Consider the following 16709-nt stretch of genomic DNA (forward strand, 5'->3'; position numbering starts at 1 on the left):
CTCCACATCCAGTCTACATTAGCTGACTTAACCTATTCAGCGCTGCCTTTTCATGCTCCAACGTGAGATTTTGCTAAATGCTTCAGTATCACAGGAAGTGCCCTTTGGCTTGCTTCCTTTTCAGCTCAGGAATATGGCGACTGTTAAAGGCGTCATTTGTAACCACTTTTTCTGCCAGTACCTTTTTAGAGCAACCCATTTCAGCAGCTATTCCAAAAATGACTAACTATAGAGGCGGTTGATCAGATATCAAAGTCTTGATTGAAGGTCAGGAAAAAAATCATAATGATAAAAGGGAAAAAATTGAGCAGAGAGATGGTGGTCGGCTTCAGGAGGAAGACGATGGTTCCACAACCACTAAGAGTTCTGGGAGAGGATGTGGACTTGGTGGAGGAGTACAAGTTCGATAACACCGTGACACGGTAGTTTGTTTGTTTGGCTACATCTTTGCACTATTGTTTTGTTTCTTTTGTTTTGTTCTTTAATTTAATTTAATACTATTATTCTATTTTATTTTTTTCATATATTGTGCATTTTTTATATTATATTGCTTACCTGTATGTACAAATGCTGCTGTAGCAAAACAAAAGTAAGTATCTATCAACCAATCTACAAGACCAAAACCAACAACGAGTGGATCCTACTGAGAACTAGTATTCCTTGTGCATCCAAAGCCTGGGATATCTCATTTAACCAGATACCATAAAACACATAAACACATAACACATACATTTTTGATATGAACATGGACACTCTCTCAAATCAACACACGCCATCCTGCTGCCATAAATACTTACTAGTGCAAAAGTGTCCACTTCATTATTCCACTGCTGAAAATAGTCCCAAACAAAAACACAATTTCCTCCTATTTGTGTAACAAGCGAAATCATTTCCTATTTTTAGCGACTGTTTTTAAAAATGGAACTAAACTACTTGTTGTAATTGTGACATGTTTTGCTCAACATTTAATCTCTATATCTACCGGTTCTTGTAGCAGTTTCTGCTTGGTGCAGAGGATAACGTGTTAGTCGGAGTTGTCATGCATTAAGCTTTTGGTTGTTTTAATTTAAAAAAAGTAATTATTATTCTTTGTGTCTGTATATGCCAACACATTTTCTTGCCATTTTACTCATCTAAAGAGGAAAACATTTTCTGAAGCCTCTGATTATAGCTGCTTCTTATTGATTTAAGTAACACATTTACATCACATTTCTTTTTTATTAGATGAGAGTAAATGTAATCCATCACATGGCCCTGTTGGGTCTCATGCCCATAGTTATACTTGCATAATGGGTGCAATACAATGTTCCCACTGTCATTTGTGGTTGAAGGTCATTCAATGCTCTTAAATCCTGTATTGCCTCTTGTGGCACAATATCTTATTGTAGTTTTAAAGAGAACAACAACACATTTACAAAAGCAGACATTATGATGTATTTATATTGCTTTAGTAGGCTATGTTCTCTATTTTGGAAATATGCCAGCTAGTGGCCACTATACAGCAGGCTGTAGTCTTGCATTGCCTTCGATTGTCTAATGCCAATCTAATCTGAATTATATGATAACAAAAATCCTAGATAAGCAACCCGCAACTCGTCATATGGTAAACATTCCCGCTTCAGCTTTATTATGTCGAGCGGTTGACTTTACGTCCAGCTTTCTTACAGTAATATAATTAAACAGAGTAAATAACAGAGTAAATACCACATATCCTTCCCATCTGTCCCTGGAATGAACACCTTTTTATAAGGTCCATAAAAAGGCTGGGTGTGATTGTAGTTACCACTAAATGTTATTAGCGCATCAGCCTGTAAGGTTGTGTCATACACACAGATCGATTGAAATCCTAATTTACACAAGATCTGTTTTGTTGAAGTTGATGATAAAACACAAATTTGAAGCTAAAATACAATGGCACACTGCTCCCAAAATGCTTATGGATTAAATGCAGAGGTAAAATGTCATGGTTTTACCTGTGTATGTATGTATGTATATATGTATGCATGTATGTATGTATGTATGTATGTATGTATGTATGTATGTATGTATGTATGTATGTATGTGAGGATTTGCATAACACTGTTAGAAACTGACATATGTGCCAAGTTTAAGAATATTCTGAGGGTCAAAATATCTAAAAGCTGGCCACAATATTTTGTGGAATTATCATGTGTAAATAACTTGTTTTGTAAGAGAAGGGTGAAAAGAAAACACAGCGAGATTGACTGTGGCGTGTTTTCAAAGCCATGAAAGAAAAAAATACTGTACCGCAGAATATCAAGGACTTTTATATATTTCACTTCCCCCCTCTTTCTCTCTCCCTGGCTCTCTCAACCTCTCTGTGATTGGCTGAGAGGGCTGATGACATGCCAGAAGCAGGGGAGGTGGGACTATAAAGCCTCTGCTCTGGCTTTTTCCAGACACAGAGACAATCTCCCTCCTTACTGAGCTCGACCAAACGGATATTTACCCTCCACCCGCTCGAGAAAGCACCGTCACCAGCTCCAACCTCTTGCTGCAGCATGTGCAAAGGACTGGCATCGCTGCCGACCGGCTGCCTGGAAAGGTACATGAAGTTTCATGCAACACTCACATGGCTGATGTTTGGGGATTTGCATTGCAGGATAAGGAGGACAGCTCTATTTTATCTTTGTGCATCAGTGTTAGAGCACTTGAGAAGCTAAAAGAGTCAGTTTTAGTTTGTGCTATATTTAGACTTTGTAGCGTGGATTCCTCGTGTGGTGAATTTTTTCTGTCGGTGTGCAATATTGATCTTGTGAAAAATGTATCTCACCTGTTTTTCTTTTTCCTCGCAGAGTCAAGGAACTGAAAGCAAGGCTGGGAAGCATTTTGCAAAAATCCACTTGGAATCTATCCTGCTGCAAAATAGGGCAAAAAAAGTAAGCATCACACATACTGTACTATTCGTTACTACGACTTAATTATACATTTATCACTGTGTGCTTGGTTAAACTTCCATGTTAAATAATATCTTGCCTTGTCTATTTTCAGGCCAACCCTGGAGGAATGCCTTCGGTGGAAAGAGTCCTTTGAAAAACTCCTGTCCAGCAAATGTAAGTATATATCTAGATTTTAGCATATTTTTTATACAAATGTGTCACACTAAACAGCACACGCAGTTACCAGTAAACACAGACTGCAGTGACGCGTGCAGACGCAAGCAGCCCCTGCGGGTGCCATTATGTGCAGTAAGTAATTACATTTCACTAATTGTGTCTCTCTCCTCAGATGGACTGTGTGCCTTCACAGCCTTCCTGGTGTCCGAGTTCAGCGAGGAGAATATTTTGTTCTACTTTGCCTGTGAAGATTACAGGAGAACCAAGTCCAATACCAAATTACCAGCCAAAGCCCAGAAGATCTACGATGAATTCATCGGCAGCGAAGCTCCACGGGAGGTAAGGAAACCGCCAACCTCAACAAAGGATTAGAATCTGAATCCTTATACTGAATTGATGAGGCCCAAAAAGACACTTTACTACACCTTCTGAGGCATTGTCACACATGCTAGCCCCCACTGGATGAAGAACAACAAACTAATCTGCTTCTGCTTCTTTTCACCAGGTTAACATCGACCATGAAACTCGTGACATCACCAGAGACAACATGCTGGTGCCTTCATCTTCTTGCTTCGACCCGGCCCAGCACAAGATCTACATGCTCATGGCCAAAGACTGCTACCCCCGCTTCCTCCGCTCTCCGACATACAGGGATCTAGTGTGCCAAGCCAAACCGAGCAGCACCAAGGCCGCCAAGCAGCCCCAGCAGGAGCAGAAGGTGTGAACTCTCTCTGGGAAAGGATTGTTAGTGGTTCATCTCAAGGTTTGAGAAGGAAAGAGATGCATGGCGTCAGCGGCTGCAACACGAAGCTGGACTCTGCGGGTGCAGGCGCACAGATCGCCACGAGAGCAGCCGTGGATGGGCGGGTTCTGGAGACGCCGAAAATTGAGGGGAAAAAGGACAATGGAGGGAAAAAATGGAGGTTGATGCCTTAAGTGGACTGTTGAGTGAGCACAGATGAAGTTTGGTAATCAAGGTCAAGTGAAAGTGTAACAGACTGAGTGACAATCAAACAGGAAGGAAAGGAGAAAAGCACTTTTTTCTTTGCTAATTAGCAAACGTGTGGTGTGATGTGCAATGTCTCTGTCTAAGTCTTACACTGTTTCTGAACTGGCATGTAAGGTATGCTTACTTATTTATTTTGTATTTATTTGCTTGTAATATATTTGTTCTATTTTTTACCAAAGATGAAAAAAAATGTGCAATTTAATTTATAATATTTATATCACTGTTGTGTTTTTTTTACGTACCAGCAAATAAAATAAATTATTTGAAGGGAAAAAAATACTAACATGTGTTGTCCTTATTGAAATAAATTCATGGTTTAAGTATATATTTTTAAAATCTATTTACAATTTACAATATGCTGAATTATGACACTTAAAATACTACTGGTATCAGAAATATTGCACCTACTAAACCCAGTGGCGTAGATGAAAAATCAAATGTAAACATGTCAGGTGGATTATATACACAACTACGTGCTAACTCCGTCTCAGTCTGCTTGTTGAGTCATTCACCAAATGATGTATTAGCTCTGAATCATAAGGCCTCCTGCAGCTGATGTTGTGCAGAACTGTTATTCACCTTGGGAACCGCTGCGCTCCGTCTCATAAAGAACTCAGACAAGGACGGCATCCGGCTGCCCTGAGCTTTTGTCCCGTATCACGTGAATGAGAAAGAGCTTTCTAGCAAACAGGAAGCACAGAGAGATTATGTGACAGCATTAACGTAATAGGAAGAGCAATAAAACGTTATTATCACGCGCAACTGTTTGCACAAGCCATGAACTGCAGATAAAAACAAATAAGCAAACCGTCTGTAAACCAAGCATGTAAGAAGAAAAAAAAACATATAGGGTCATGCAAAAACCCTCTGGTTAGGTAATAATGACATGATAATGCTGTTGTCTAATAAGTTCTCATTAAAATGTTAACTATGGTCATTATTATTGCATTGATAGAGTGCATTTTAGCAGCAGGCAGAGTACAAAATATGGCTGAATGTCCACTTTGTGTATTCAGATGTCATCAGTGTAGAGTGGAGCCGGTGTCAGGTGAACAGCAGCTGGTCCAAAGGCCTGATATGAATATATGCATATGAACGTCTCATGATGCTGCCGGCCTCTCCATCCTCACCATTTGACATTTTATCTAGATCTTAGCACAACAATGGCCATTTGTAAAACTGGTTTTACTCTATATGTTTTGGGATATTGTGAACAATGTTGCATCCTGGAGGTATGTTCCGTTTTCAAGACTGAAGATTATTTATTTATTTACAATAATATTAAGAAGATATTAGAGGAAAATACATAGTTTTTACATCAAGTTTTAAATGAACGCACACTTTTCACGATCATCTAAACCACTTGCTTGATCGAGAAGAACGAAATGCACTTGAAATGTTGGTTATGATCTTCTACTGCACTCAACATACGTGTTCACAGTAGTGTGCAACTGTTTGTTCACGCAACACAGTGGAGTATTGATATATTTCTTGGTTGGGGAAGACCAAACCAGAGCTTTAAGTAGAGTGAATATTGAACTTGCAGAGAGAAACACGAATCATAATTAATGCTAATGCTGTGCCCTGTCTAATGGATGTTAAGGTGGGTACCTGTTGGCTAACACATGCTCTTTAAGATGGTGATAAGTGATGGCTGTGTCAGTTTGTTTGAGTGTATCGGCCCACAAATGAATTAATGCAGCTTTAAAATTCACATTTGTTTTCATTTATAGATATCTTGCTACTTCTATGATTTGAAAGGTTCAAGTTGCTATAACAAGATAGTTCATTGCATTTTATTATGGTCAACATGGACCAACCGCTAGATGGAAGCAGACAATATTTTAATTAATTTATGAACTAACTACTGTTGGTCTGTTCAGACCTTTACTGGCAGAATGGAAGTTGATTGGTTTACCCCTGCACCAGCCAGGTGACGGACTTTTACTGTAAACACCCGTCTGACTGCCACCCACTCATATAGAAAATACATATGCTTAAGTCCTGCTTGGTCAAAAACACTAAAGTTGCTGAAGGACAAGGACAGATTGTAGTTCTGGTCTAATTCTCAGTATACAATACCGTTACCCTTGTGAATAGAGACCTATGGTTAAAACAGTTAAGTTTAATTAATTACGTAAACGCCGTAACTTGCCGCGGTGATCGTAACGTTTCACTAAAACGTTAATAAATACCCCTTACAAAGTCGAATTTCAATAAAACACACATCTCCGTAACCCTACGCAGTCTAACATAGCAAACATCCTTTTAAACCCCCTATTAGTACCTGTAAAGTCAGCGGACACTTCTGACTCCTGAAGCCTTCCTGGTCGGCCCACATTTCTAAAACTATGTCATACAGCAAGTGTGGAAGCTGATGAGCATTTTGGTTCCCAGCATGCCCAAATCGGCCAATGTTTTGCCATAACATAAGTAACTTTTTCCATTTTTGAACTGAACGACACAGTTTTTTTGACTAAAACTCCTTCCTAACATGCCAATGCTTTGTTTTATTGTAATTTTTGTTGCAGATTCCGATTATTGTCCTAATCTTTCCAAAAAGGTGTCTTATTAGTATGAGGGCTGTTGTTAAGGCCCTGAACCATACAGTTTGAAAAACTCAGGGACTGCTCGAGGAGGCAATTTGGGGGAATCTGGCTCAAACCATGCTGGATGTTCATAGTTTTTTTTTTATAGAAAAATTTTTCGCCAAAAAAATCATAGAAAATAACACAAGTATTAGAACTCATTTGGGGTTCCTACGACTACAGGAACGCGGGGGAAAGAGGTGAGGGGTCTATCGAGTTGTCCTCCTTTAGATGTTTTGCCAAGCTCTAACCCTTCAACTTTGCTTCTCAGAGATTGCAGTTGTTACTCTCTCGACCACAAGAGGCCTGGTTTTAAAATATCTCTCTCTCTAGATTGCAGTGGAACTACTTTCTATAGTAACAATTGGACTATTTAGGAAGTAACACTTAAGGGTAAAACAGATCACTGGGCCTCTGCTATTTTCATTCAGTTTACCTCTGCTGTTAAAGCCAAAATTAGTGCAAAGGACAATATTATAAGGACTGAGTGACATATAATATTAACGTGCTATTGTGTTTCAGGAAGAAGTTGCTCAAGATGAGAGTAATGGTTATTGTATTTGCTGAGTTCAGGAGGTCAGTGAAGGTCTCATGACCTAAGAAGCTGTTAAACCTGTCAATCATTCTTGTGACCTACATATATGGCACATGTGATTGCACCTGGGATTGGCAGAGAGAGTGAGGTGGAGCATATTGTTGTTCTGCTGCTAACCTGTAGAGAGTTGGTCTATGACCGGGGAGCGGATGGTCAAGCTGTTAAGAGCACGTTTAGCAGTGTTGACTGTTGTTTTTGGCGTAGGCTATGGCCCACAGTAGCCTGTGCACGGTCCACTAATACATTGATTGTACCATTTATAGTTGCATGCATGGCCGTAAATAGCACCCATAGTGCTTTAAGCTAACGCTCACCTCTACTCCACAGGGCAGGACACTCGAGAAGACAATATTGTACGTTTATTTTCCCTTTCATTTCCAACATTAGACAGAATAATTGTGTTTAAACAAATACTCAAAATACGTTTAATTTAAATTTTGTCATTGTTCCTAAGTAAAGTTTTTTTTTAAGCTACAGGATTATAATACTATCATTTTGGGTGCTAAACCAGAAAGAGCTGGATGGATCCTCATAAAGTGTGTGTCTGTGGGTCTCGTGGGTCCTGCACTGAACATAAACTGTACTTCCTACAGCAGTAGTGTGAGGTATATTCAAGAAGTGACACTGCCATCTAGTGGTTTGAGTTATAATCACTACATTTGCCAACTACTGGAAATGTGTAAATTAATTCAGTATTGAATCATTGAGTCTTTTCATGTGTTTAACAAACAAAGGGGTGAGATAAACGAAATGAGTGGAACAAAAAGAAAAGAGTAAAATTAATCTCATGCCCATAAGCAAGACCATAACCTGTGATGAGGAATCCTAATTAGATTCTACTTAGACAAGAATAATAGTTATTTAAAAGGTGCAGTGTGTAGCATTTAGAGGAATCTATTTAATATATTATTCATAACTATGTTTGCATTACTGTATATTCACCAGAAACTAAGAATCATAGGGATTTTTGTTGGCTTAGAATCAGTTGTTCATGTAGCATTGTTGCTGGCAGCGGATTTAATAAATAATAATACAACATATCAAGACATTTATCAACATTTATCAAGTATTAATAATACAATTATCATGTATAATCCCATAAATTTGTAAAAAAGGGTTAGAATTTAACACAAGATACCATTTGGGATGCCACACAATTTTGGAAAAATAGGGAAAACTCAGCTGTTGCTTCTCAGGTCATGTCTCTCAGCCTGTGGAGATGTTTCTGCTCGCAGTGGGCCTTCAAGCCTAGGACTGCACCTCAGGTGATTATTACATTTCACCTTACTTTACAGAATTAATACTAGTTACTTCTGTAGTCTATTTAATAACTCCATATTTGACCATAAGGCTATCTCAGCTGCAGAATTGTATAAAACAGTTTATATAAATTGCTGAATAAAACCCAGAAAGGAACAAGAACAAACCAAACACTGGCTCCAGAGAGCCTATCGTATTGTTCCATTACCTGGAGGCCACCGCAGTTCTCCAACGTGCTTGTGCAACTGCGGTCAGTGGTTAGAGCCCAAAACCGTGGTCTGACCTCAGCTGCTTCTGAAACAGTGTTATTATGGTAAGTACGGCAAACGTTGTTAACACGGTTCTGCACCAACGTTACTACAGTCTTAAACGGAGAGGCGAGCAGAAAGGTATTCAGTTGGTTGCGATCTGCAACCACACTTATAGTTGTCACTAAATTCTACACTGTGTGCCTTTAAAAGCCTTTAGGTAGTCAGGCATATTGATTTAAACACAGACCAGTTTGAACCGCTCCAGGTCCTCATCAGGGCTAAAACAAATCTTTACACTTGGTAAATAAACACCATTCTACAAATAACCAATATTACATCACATTGTGAAATACCCAACAGAGAGAGGACACCGCTATCACAATGACATCAGAATACTGATATCTTAAACATATAATACAAATAAGAAATAATCGGACCCCAGGGTGCAGTCTTATCACTATATATTTAGAAACTTAGGATAAAATAGGATTCATAATGCATTTGCCTATGAATTCTATTCAAATTCCAATTAATGTATCTGAGACATTACTTCATTTTAATTGATCACAAGCCAGGAAAGTTGGGAACCACCGTTTAAAAAAAAAGATTCATCATTTTACTCATTTATATCGAGCAACACTGAGTCTCAACATTTGGGCTAGTTTTTTTTCTAGTTTTTTTTTTTTTAACAAAATAGATGTAAAATGTAGTTTTTCAATGGTTATAAAGCAGCACTGACTGCCTGAATGAGGGTTTGTTTTACAGCACCAGGGGGCACTGAAACGCTGTGAATAAACCTGAACATACAGGCCTGTCTGTTTATCTGACCTTTGACCTTTAGGACAAACATGAAATTTATATGACATGGTCAAACAAAACATCAATCTAAATTAGACACAACTTTGAGGAGATAAGGAATTCAGAAATACACATGAAAAAAAAAATGTCCCAAACGTCAGCTTACAGCCTCAATGTTGACAGAGCCAATGTACTGGAGAGCACATACTGTATGTCCATGGTAAGACCAAACCCTTCAGAACCTTGATAGTCTTCATCACATATGGCTGCATGAGCTGGAGTTTAAAATAGGTGCCGAGAAAACACAGTGTTCTGACCCCCCCGGAGCAGTATATGACCCAATGTGCACATTTCTCAGTATCTCCCCGAGGATTGGCCATGTGCTATGCATCTCCCCCACGCAGACACACCTCATTGTAGCCTGGACCTCCGGGTGTGAAGAGTGGGGGGGCTTTCTTTTCCTCCGATACGATGTCCCTCACATACCCTTGTACGTGTCTGCTGCTGTGTTATTGCAACAAAGTAGGAATCATGGAGCAGGACGTGACAGAAGGAGAAGATGTGCAGGAGGAGAGCAGATAGAAAGGAGGAGAGCAAGCATGATAAACATATCAGATTAGTGGGCGAGAACAGAGACGGACGGGAGGAGTGAACGCAACAGCATATATTGCTGTCCAAGCGTGGGAAATCTCCTCGTGTGGGTCCCTTGTGAAAACTGTGCGGGTGACTTTCAGTTCCTTTGGGTTCACATCCTCTTTGCTCTAAGGATCACACTCGGACCTGGAAAACATAAAGACTTGACACACTGGACGATGCATCAGATATTCATTCTGTTTCTGGTACAATGTTTTAGGTACTTGTACTTCATTTCTATGTTCCAATGTCCTGCTCCTTTATACTCCACTATTTACTGTAAGAGGAAAAGATAGTGTCTTAAGATTTCTGTCTTAACGAGGCAGGAATAGGACTCGAAATAGAGGGCAAATATTTAGATAATCATAAAAGGATACTAAAAGGACAAACGATTAAGAAATAAAGCAATACGCCTACATTATAGCTCTACAAAAACATGATGTCACTCACTCTTGTTGAAACATACCGCCGTATCAAGATGATGTCACTAAGCTGACTTTGGGTCGTGGCTGCATTATTAATCCAATAAACACATACAGGTTAAGATGACAATTGTTCAGCTATTATTTTTATATTTTTCACCTAGGTCAACCGTAACACTCTTTCTAAGCCTTTCCCAGCATCCATTATGTTCTGGCAGGGCTCCACACTTATTTCAGAGGGAGGGTGTGTGCTTCATAAGGTCACCACTTTGAACTCTTTGACGATCTTGAGCACACATCTGCCAGATCTTATCGCATGTCTATTACCAGCATGCAAATGTAGACATGTTTTGGTTTGTAGACGCTTCAGTAATTCGTCCCAGATGTGCGCACAATACCAGAGTGGGCCTTGCAACACATCTCTTCATCTGGAGATGTTTCAAATGGAACAACAAAAGCTCATTGATTCCATAACGTCACAATGTATTGCTCTGTGCCACAACATTTTATTCTCCCCAGATCAAAAGCGATTGGCATCAGCAAGGAGTAACAGTGGTTAAACCTCACTTACAAGTTAATCAGCGAAGCTAAAGCTTGAACCAACCATGTGTTTAATTGTATTATGTGAGCACTGTGGCTCAGTTGTAGAACAGGGTCGTCCTTCAATCGGAGGATTGTCCATATGCTCCCCGGCTCTGCTAGTCCATGTCGATGTGTCCTTGGGTTGAGACACAGGCAGATGGCACCTTGCATGGCAGCCCCCTGCCATCAGTGTATGAATGGGTGAATAATGACATGTAGTGTTAAAGTGCTTTGAGTGGTCGGAAGACTAGAAAAGCGCTCTACAAGTACAGGACCATTTACCATCTATGTGTTGTTGTAAACATTGCCATTGGTGCTTTTATGTACATTCTTTATCAAATAAATACAAAATAGTTATTGTTTTGCTGTATCATGCTATATGTGCAATAATAATGTATCAGTAGATGTTGTCTTTATCTATTTTTCAAGTCTTACTTTTTTATATCAACCACCACTGTCAGCTGCACTTAAGCTGCTGTCCGGTGCACCTCTATATCTTAATGCCAATTATTGCATATCGCCCCTGATAAATAAATAAAGAGCCATGTTTGGAATCATCTGTTGAGTATTGATCAGGTTGTAGCTTGTAGCTTGCCAATGCCATCTCAAGTAGTCACCTCTGTATTTAAAACCGTGTTTACCTGAAGGCAGAACCGGACGGTGGGGGCTATGTTTCGGCGACGATGCCTTCAGTCGGTACGGCATTATCATCTGTAACCTTCGTAAGAGACCAGTGCAGAGCGGCGGCCATGAGCTAACTAGTGGGGCACGCTAACATACGTTCACTAAAAAGGCAAACACTGGCAGGCCTGGCTTTGTAAACACAGCCCAAAGTTGAAATCACAACACACATGGGATCTTTCTCATTTCACAATGTTGCGCTTCCTCGGTTTCTCAATCCTTTATCATCCGGCGTATGACCAGGAAAATGTTTCATCTTGATGGATGTTCCAATTCCTAAAATGCATCTCATGGAGCGAGGAGAAAGCTCAGAGGAAGCTTGCCGGAGGAGCTATAAATGAAGTGCAGAAGTGTTTTCGGCAGCATTGACCCATAAAAAAGGTGTGACACAGATGGAATAATCTCAAACTAGTCTACAAATGTAGCTGTTCTTTTTGTATGAAAACATTTTAGTTGTTTAAGATGATCAAACTGTCCTAGGATTTCATCCGATTGATAGCATTCACTCTGAAGCCACAATTAATTAATTTTCAAGTAGAGATCAAATCAAATACTAGGGAAATCAAGAAGAAGCAGGTCCAAGGATGACCTTGAACAAGGAGACTTGGCCACTCATATGTGTATCAAAGCAGTTTCAGTCGTATCCTTTTCATGATGTGCATGCTGAGCATTAATTAGATTATTAGTTTCCACATATTTCCCAAATTAAAGTCAGTTACTGCTCTCTCTCCAGGATGTTGCTTTGGCAGGAGAGTAAGCTAATTGGTTGACTGTTGGGTGCACTAAAAGCTATTTTAGCATCCTTCAGTTTTAGCATGTTTCTATTCCATGGGAAACTGTCTGTGTTGAAAAGAAAGATCAACTAGCTATATGACAGGTCTTGCTAATGGTAAATACACCATTGACTTTGGACTTGTATATATATATAGCGCCTTTCTAGTCTTACACCACTGAAAGCGCTTTACAATACATGTCAACATGCACCTATTCACATGCACATTAGCACACTGATAGCAGTGGCTGCCATGCAAGGTGTCACTTTAGTCGTGTGCCGTGCCTGCAAAAAAGATACACATCTGCCCATTACCCCAAGGATTTACATCCATATGGTTCAAGTCCACACCTCATAATTTCATAATTAAATGCAAATGTACTTAGTGAGGCTTTCTTTATTGAAAGGGAAGACCTCTAGAAAATGTAGATCTATTGTACTGACAATTTGTAAATGCAAAAAGTGTAATGTGGCACATTGATACTGAATGTATAATTCTTACCTCGGAGAGGGAAAACCAAGGTTTACGTCTGAGACTGTATCATTGTTTGAGTTCCCATCTTAGAGTCCATTGACTGCACATAGAGTAACATACACAGCACAGACCTGCGTCATGTCACTAAGAGAGCGGAGACAGTCAACAGATTAAACCTTCTCCTGAAGTGCTCCTCGGTGCATTAACCCCTCCTTAATGTGAACAAATAATGTGACATGACAATGTGACGTAATGTGGCAAACATAACGAGGTCCTGTTTCCACCATGTGACTGCAGCTCCTTCTGTTCATGGCTGCACACAGAGAAACAAGTCGTCTTCAAGCTTTTGCCCTTTTTTGATAGCCTGGCTGTTTCTCTATCATGTTTGGTTTGGCTTTTTGTTATATCGACAATTTTAAGGCCATTTGGTCTGATATGGTCTGAAAAGCAAAAACTCACTTGGACTACAGGCCTGGAATTAACTTGTGGTAAACATTGTTGATCTAAAGTTTGGGTTTATCTGATCTGATAGAGATGTTGAAGATGTTTAGCTGTCAAAATACACTATAACTTGAGGTTGGACAAGTCTTGCGTATCTGCCAGCTCATGCATTGTCGTGTGTTTTATGAGGCTGTAAACTTTGCTGCCATTGAAACTGTAAGCAAAAGCTGGAATGATACCCAAACTGTAAATGTTTGGAAGCCCACGTAGTATTGCAAAAAAAGAGTATGTCGTTTATTGGGACACTGTTAATCATATTTTCCATTGGTTTTGCTGAAGTTGTGTTACATAAAATTGTTAGCATTCACTGCTGACCTCTCCAATGGAAAATCCATTTTCTCTCTCAACAAAGTATGCAATTTATTTCTCTAAGGCAGGAATGATAACGAATGCATCATTATTTATCCTCAGGTTCAACCCCTCAATGTTCAGGCCACAGTTGTATCACAGGCAAATCCGTTATAATTCAAGACAAAACAGTCCACTCTCCTCTTACCCCTTGTAAGAGCCACATTCACAAGAAAAGCCTTTGCAAATAAACAACTTAAGGAAAACAATTAATGATGTTTTGGGAAGAGCGATTTAATTTCCTCTGTAGATAGGGGAATAGGAAACTGGACACCTCCGTAATCACCCTTCCTCATGCCTGAGGGTTAGCACGGCCGCCTTAGCGAGAAAGCCAGTTTGGGGGTTTGTAGCGGATCTGACATTTCCTCCCAATTTTGATTAAATCTGGCATCAATAAAATGCTGAGTCTGAGTGTGATAATGTTAAACATCCACTTAAAATCTCCTAAATGTTTCTTTGGCTTAATCCAATCAGGTGATTCATGGGGCTCTCACTCTCCCTCTCTGTCATTGTACGTGTTTTCCGTATCAACATTGTCATCGACAATAGTTATCACAATGCATGGGATAGTTATGTCACATCCTGTGCATTAGGAAATTAACTGAAGCGCTCCATTTTCTTTGTTTAATAAGCTCCCTGACATCCGTTTTCTCTTTCACCATACTAAAAGGAGTGAATATGTTGAGGCTGTTTTCAGTTTTTCAGTCCAACCGAAATTCTCAAACTGAAAGGTATCACAGAATAACAAGTTCTCACTCCAATCTTGTTAAATACCGCCGATTGGTCAAGGACCCTCGGCGTCTGATTCTCATAACAAGCTTTACAATTGTATGGAAAGCATCAGGCTTTCAGCTAACTCCAATGTACACCCATCCACGTCATTATTAGACAGGCTGAGCAACTAATGTAGTTTAAATGGCGAGAAAGTCCATTTGAGTCCATATACACAGGACTTTCACCAAGGAGACCTCCGTTCAAGGCCTATGTGACATCAAGTCGGCGCTGACTGGTGATGGTCTTGTTTCAAAACTTCTGTAGTTTTCTGAACCCAGTTATGTAACAAATGTGGTTATTCTACGTAACAAATGTTTAACCTAAACCACAAACATATTACTTTTGTTGCTTAAACCTAACAACATTGTGTCGTGTAAGTTGACTAAAAACTACGTGAACTTTACGTTGGAAGTTCATTTTGAAAAGAGACTGTATGCATATTATGAATGAACTTTTTTCTTTTGAACGGGGAAGTTTATTTTCAAAATACACATACAAGCAAAAACTGGCGCGTCCCTGCCATGTCCAAAACTGCCGTTGGATGGGTACTTCATCATTTGAAGTTGGGGGCACTGAAGAAGCTTTGGTATTTAATGAGTGAGAATGTGTTGCATAGTTTCTCATATCCCTCAGACCCAGTATCACTGAGGCTCTTACTAGTGCCTCTCTAAAAAAATACACATACGTTTCATTACAATAATATTCAACCATGTATCTATACATTGCTTATACCTGATTGTCCTGATCATGGTCTTGGAGAATACAAGCATGCATTAGATGGGATACAGGGCACACTTGTCTCCAAATGATCCAGGAACCAGAATATATTTATTTTGGTTGTACTCATTAGCTGTTAACCATCTTATTTCAGGATGCCTCTATGTGAAAAGAATAATCATTATTCTAATGCCATACATGCTTAAGATTTTGCAATCACATGAAAGTTCTCCAAATAAAGGCCTTTTGGACCTTTTTCAAGTTTGCTGAGAAGCAAGACGTGCAATTGCATAACAATGAGTGAAACTCATTATCAGCCAGATTGTGCACGCTGGATGTGTTCTGCCGACTGGAGCCTGTTAAGAAAGACATCTGATCCGTAATTAGTTGGCCAAATCTGCAAGTCTGAAATATCAGGCTTTGATCTGGGTTTAGAAAAGAAAATGGCAACAGAAAACCCAATTATTTACCACAGAAGCCCTGCTGCTTTCCTCCGATTCACACACATACACATTCTCCTCCAGAACACCCTTGCTTTGCACTGCTTATCTCACAGCTCCCATTGTTGACCTTTAACCAGTGGGAATCGAATGAAATGTCACGAGAGCCGTCTGCATCACTATACTCTGAGCCAAGGAGTCATAACAAAGCTCAGAGATTAGTCCAGGATTGGCGTTTGCTGGTGTTTCAGAAATAGGCAGGCCGAGATCACTCTCGCCTTCCTGTTTGCCAAAAAAAGCATCTGGCAACCCCGGAGCAGTCGCCTTATTTCCTTCCCTGGAAGAGCGCAGCTACGACAAATACCATGCTCACATAAAAACAATAAAGATAACATATAATAGACACGTAACGGTTATGATGCAAATAAAGTGTACCCATTTTAAAAGTGGAGTAATAGGCGCCTGCTCATCTGACTCCAAAGGGCTAATTGCTGTAATTAATAGGTGATAGCAGTGAACTTAAACGAGGTGTTGATGTCTACAAATGTCAGACTGCTATGCATCTTGAATAGTAAAGCATTTGAGCGTCTGTATTTGATCAGGAAAAGCTGTTACATAATACACTCTCATCAAGTCCCATCATTTAAATGCTCAGGATCAGTGGCCAGGAGAAAAACAAGAGCCAAAAAAAGAGAGCTCAGTCCAGCATCTAAAAATACAGCATAATTAATACTTACTGCAAATCACGTGTTTGGCAGGTTGCTAATTGCAATCAACTGCCCATTC

At 39.7% G+C, this 16709-nt stretch overlaps 1 protein-coding gene across 1 annotated transcript; it reads left to right on the forward strand.

Moving 5' to 3' along the window:
- Positions 1-2522: 2522 nt before the first annotated feature.
- On the forward strand, positions 2523-3801 carry rgs16 (regulator of G protein signaling 16; the record flags this gene model as incomplete). The annotated part of the gene is made up of 5 exons (XM_079221022.1): positions 2523-2566; positions 2817-2900; positions 3013-3074; positions 3250-3416; positions 3583-3801. The coding sequence occupies 5 exons, from the start codon at positions 2523-2525 to the stop codon at positions 3799-3801; spliced, it is 576 nt and encodes a 191-aa protein (XP_079077148.1).
- Positions 3802-16709: the final 12908 nt, after the last annotated feature.

Source organism: Taurulus bubalis (genome assembly GCF_910589615.1).
Source record: "Taurulus bubalis genome assembly, chromosome: 7".
Taxonomy (NCBI): Eukaryota; Metazoa; Chordata; class Actinopteri; order Perciformes; family Cottidae; genus Taurulus; species Taurulus bubalis.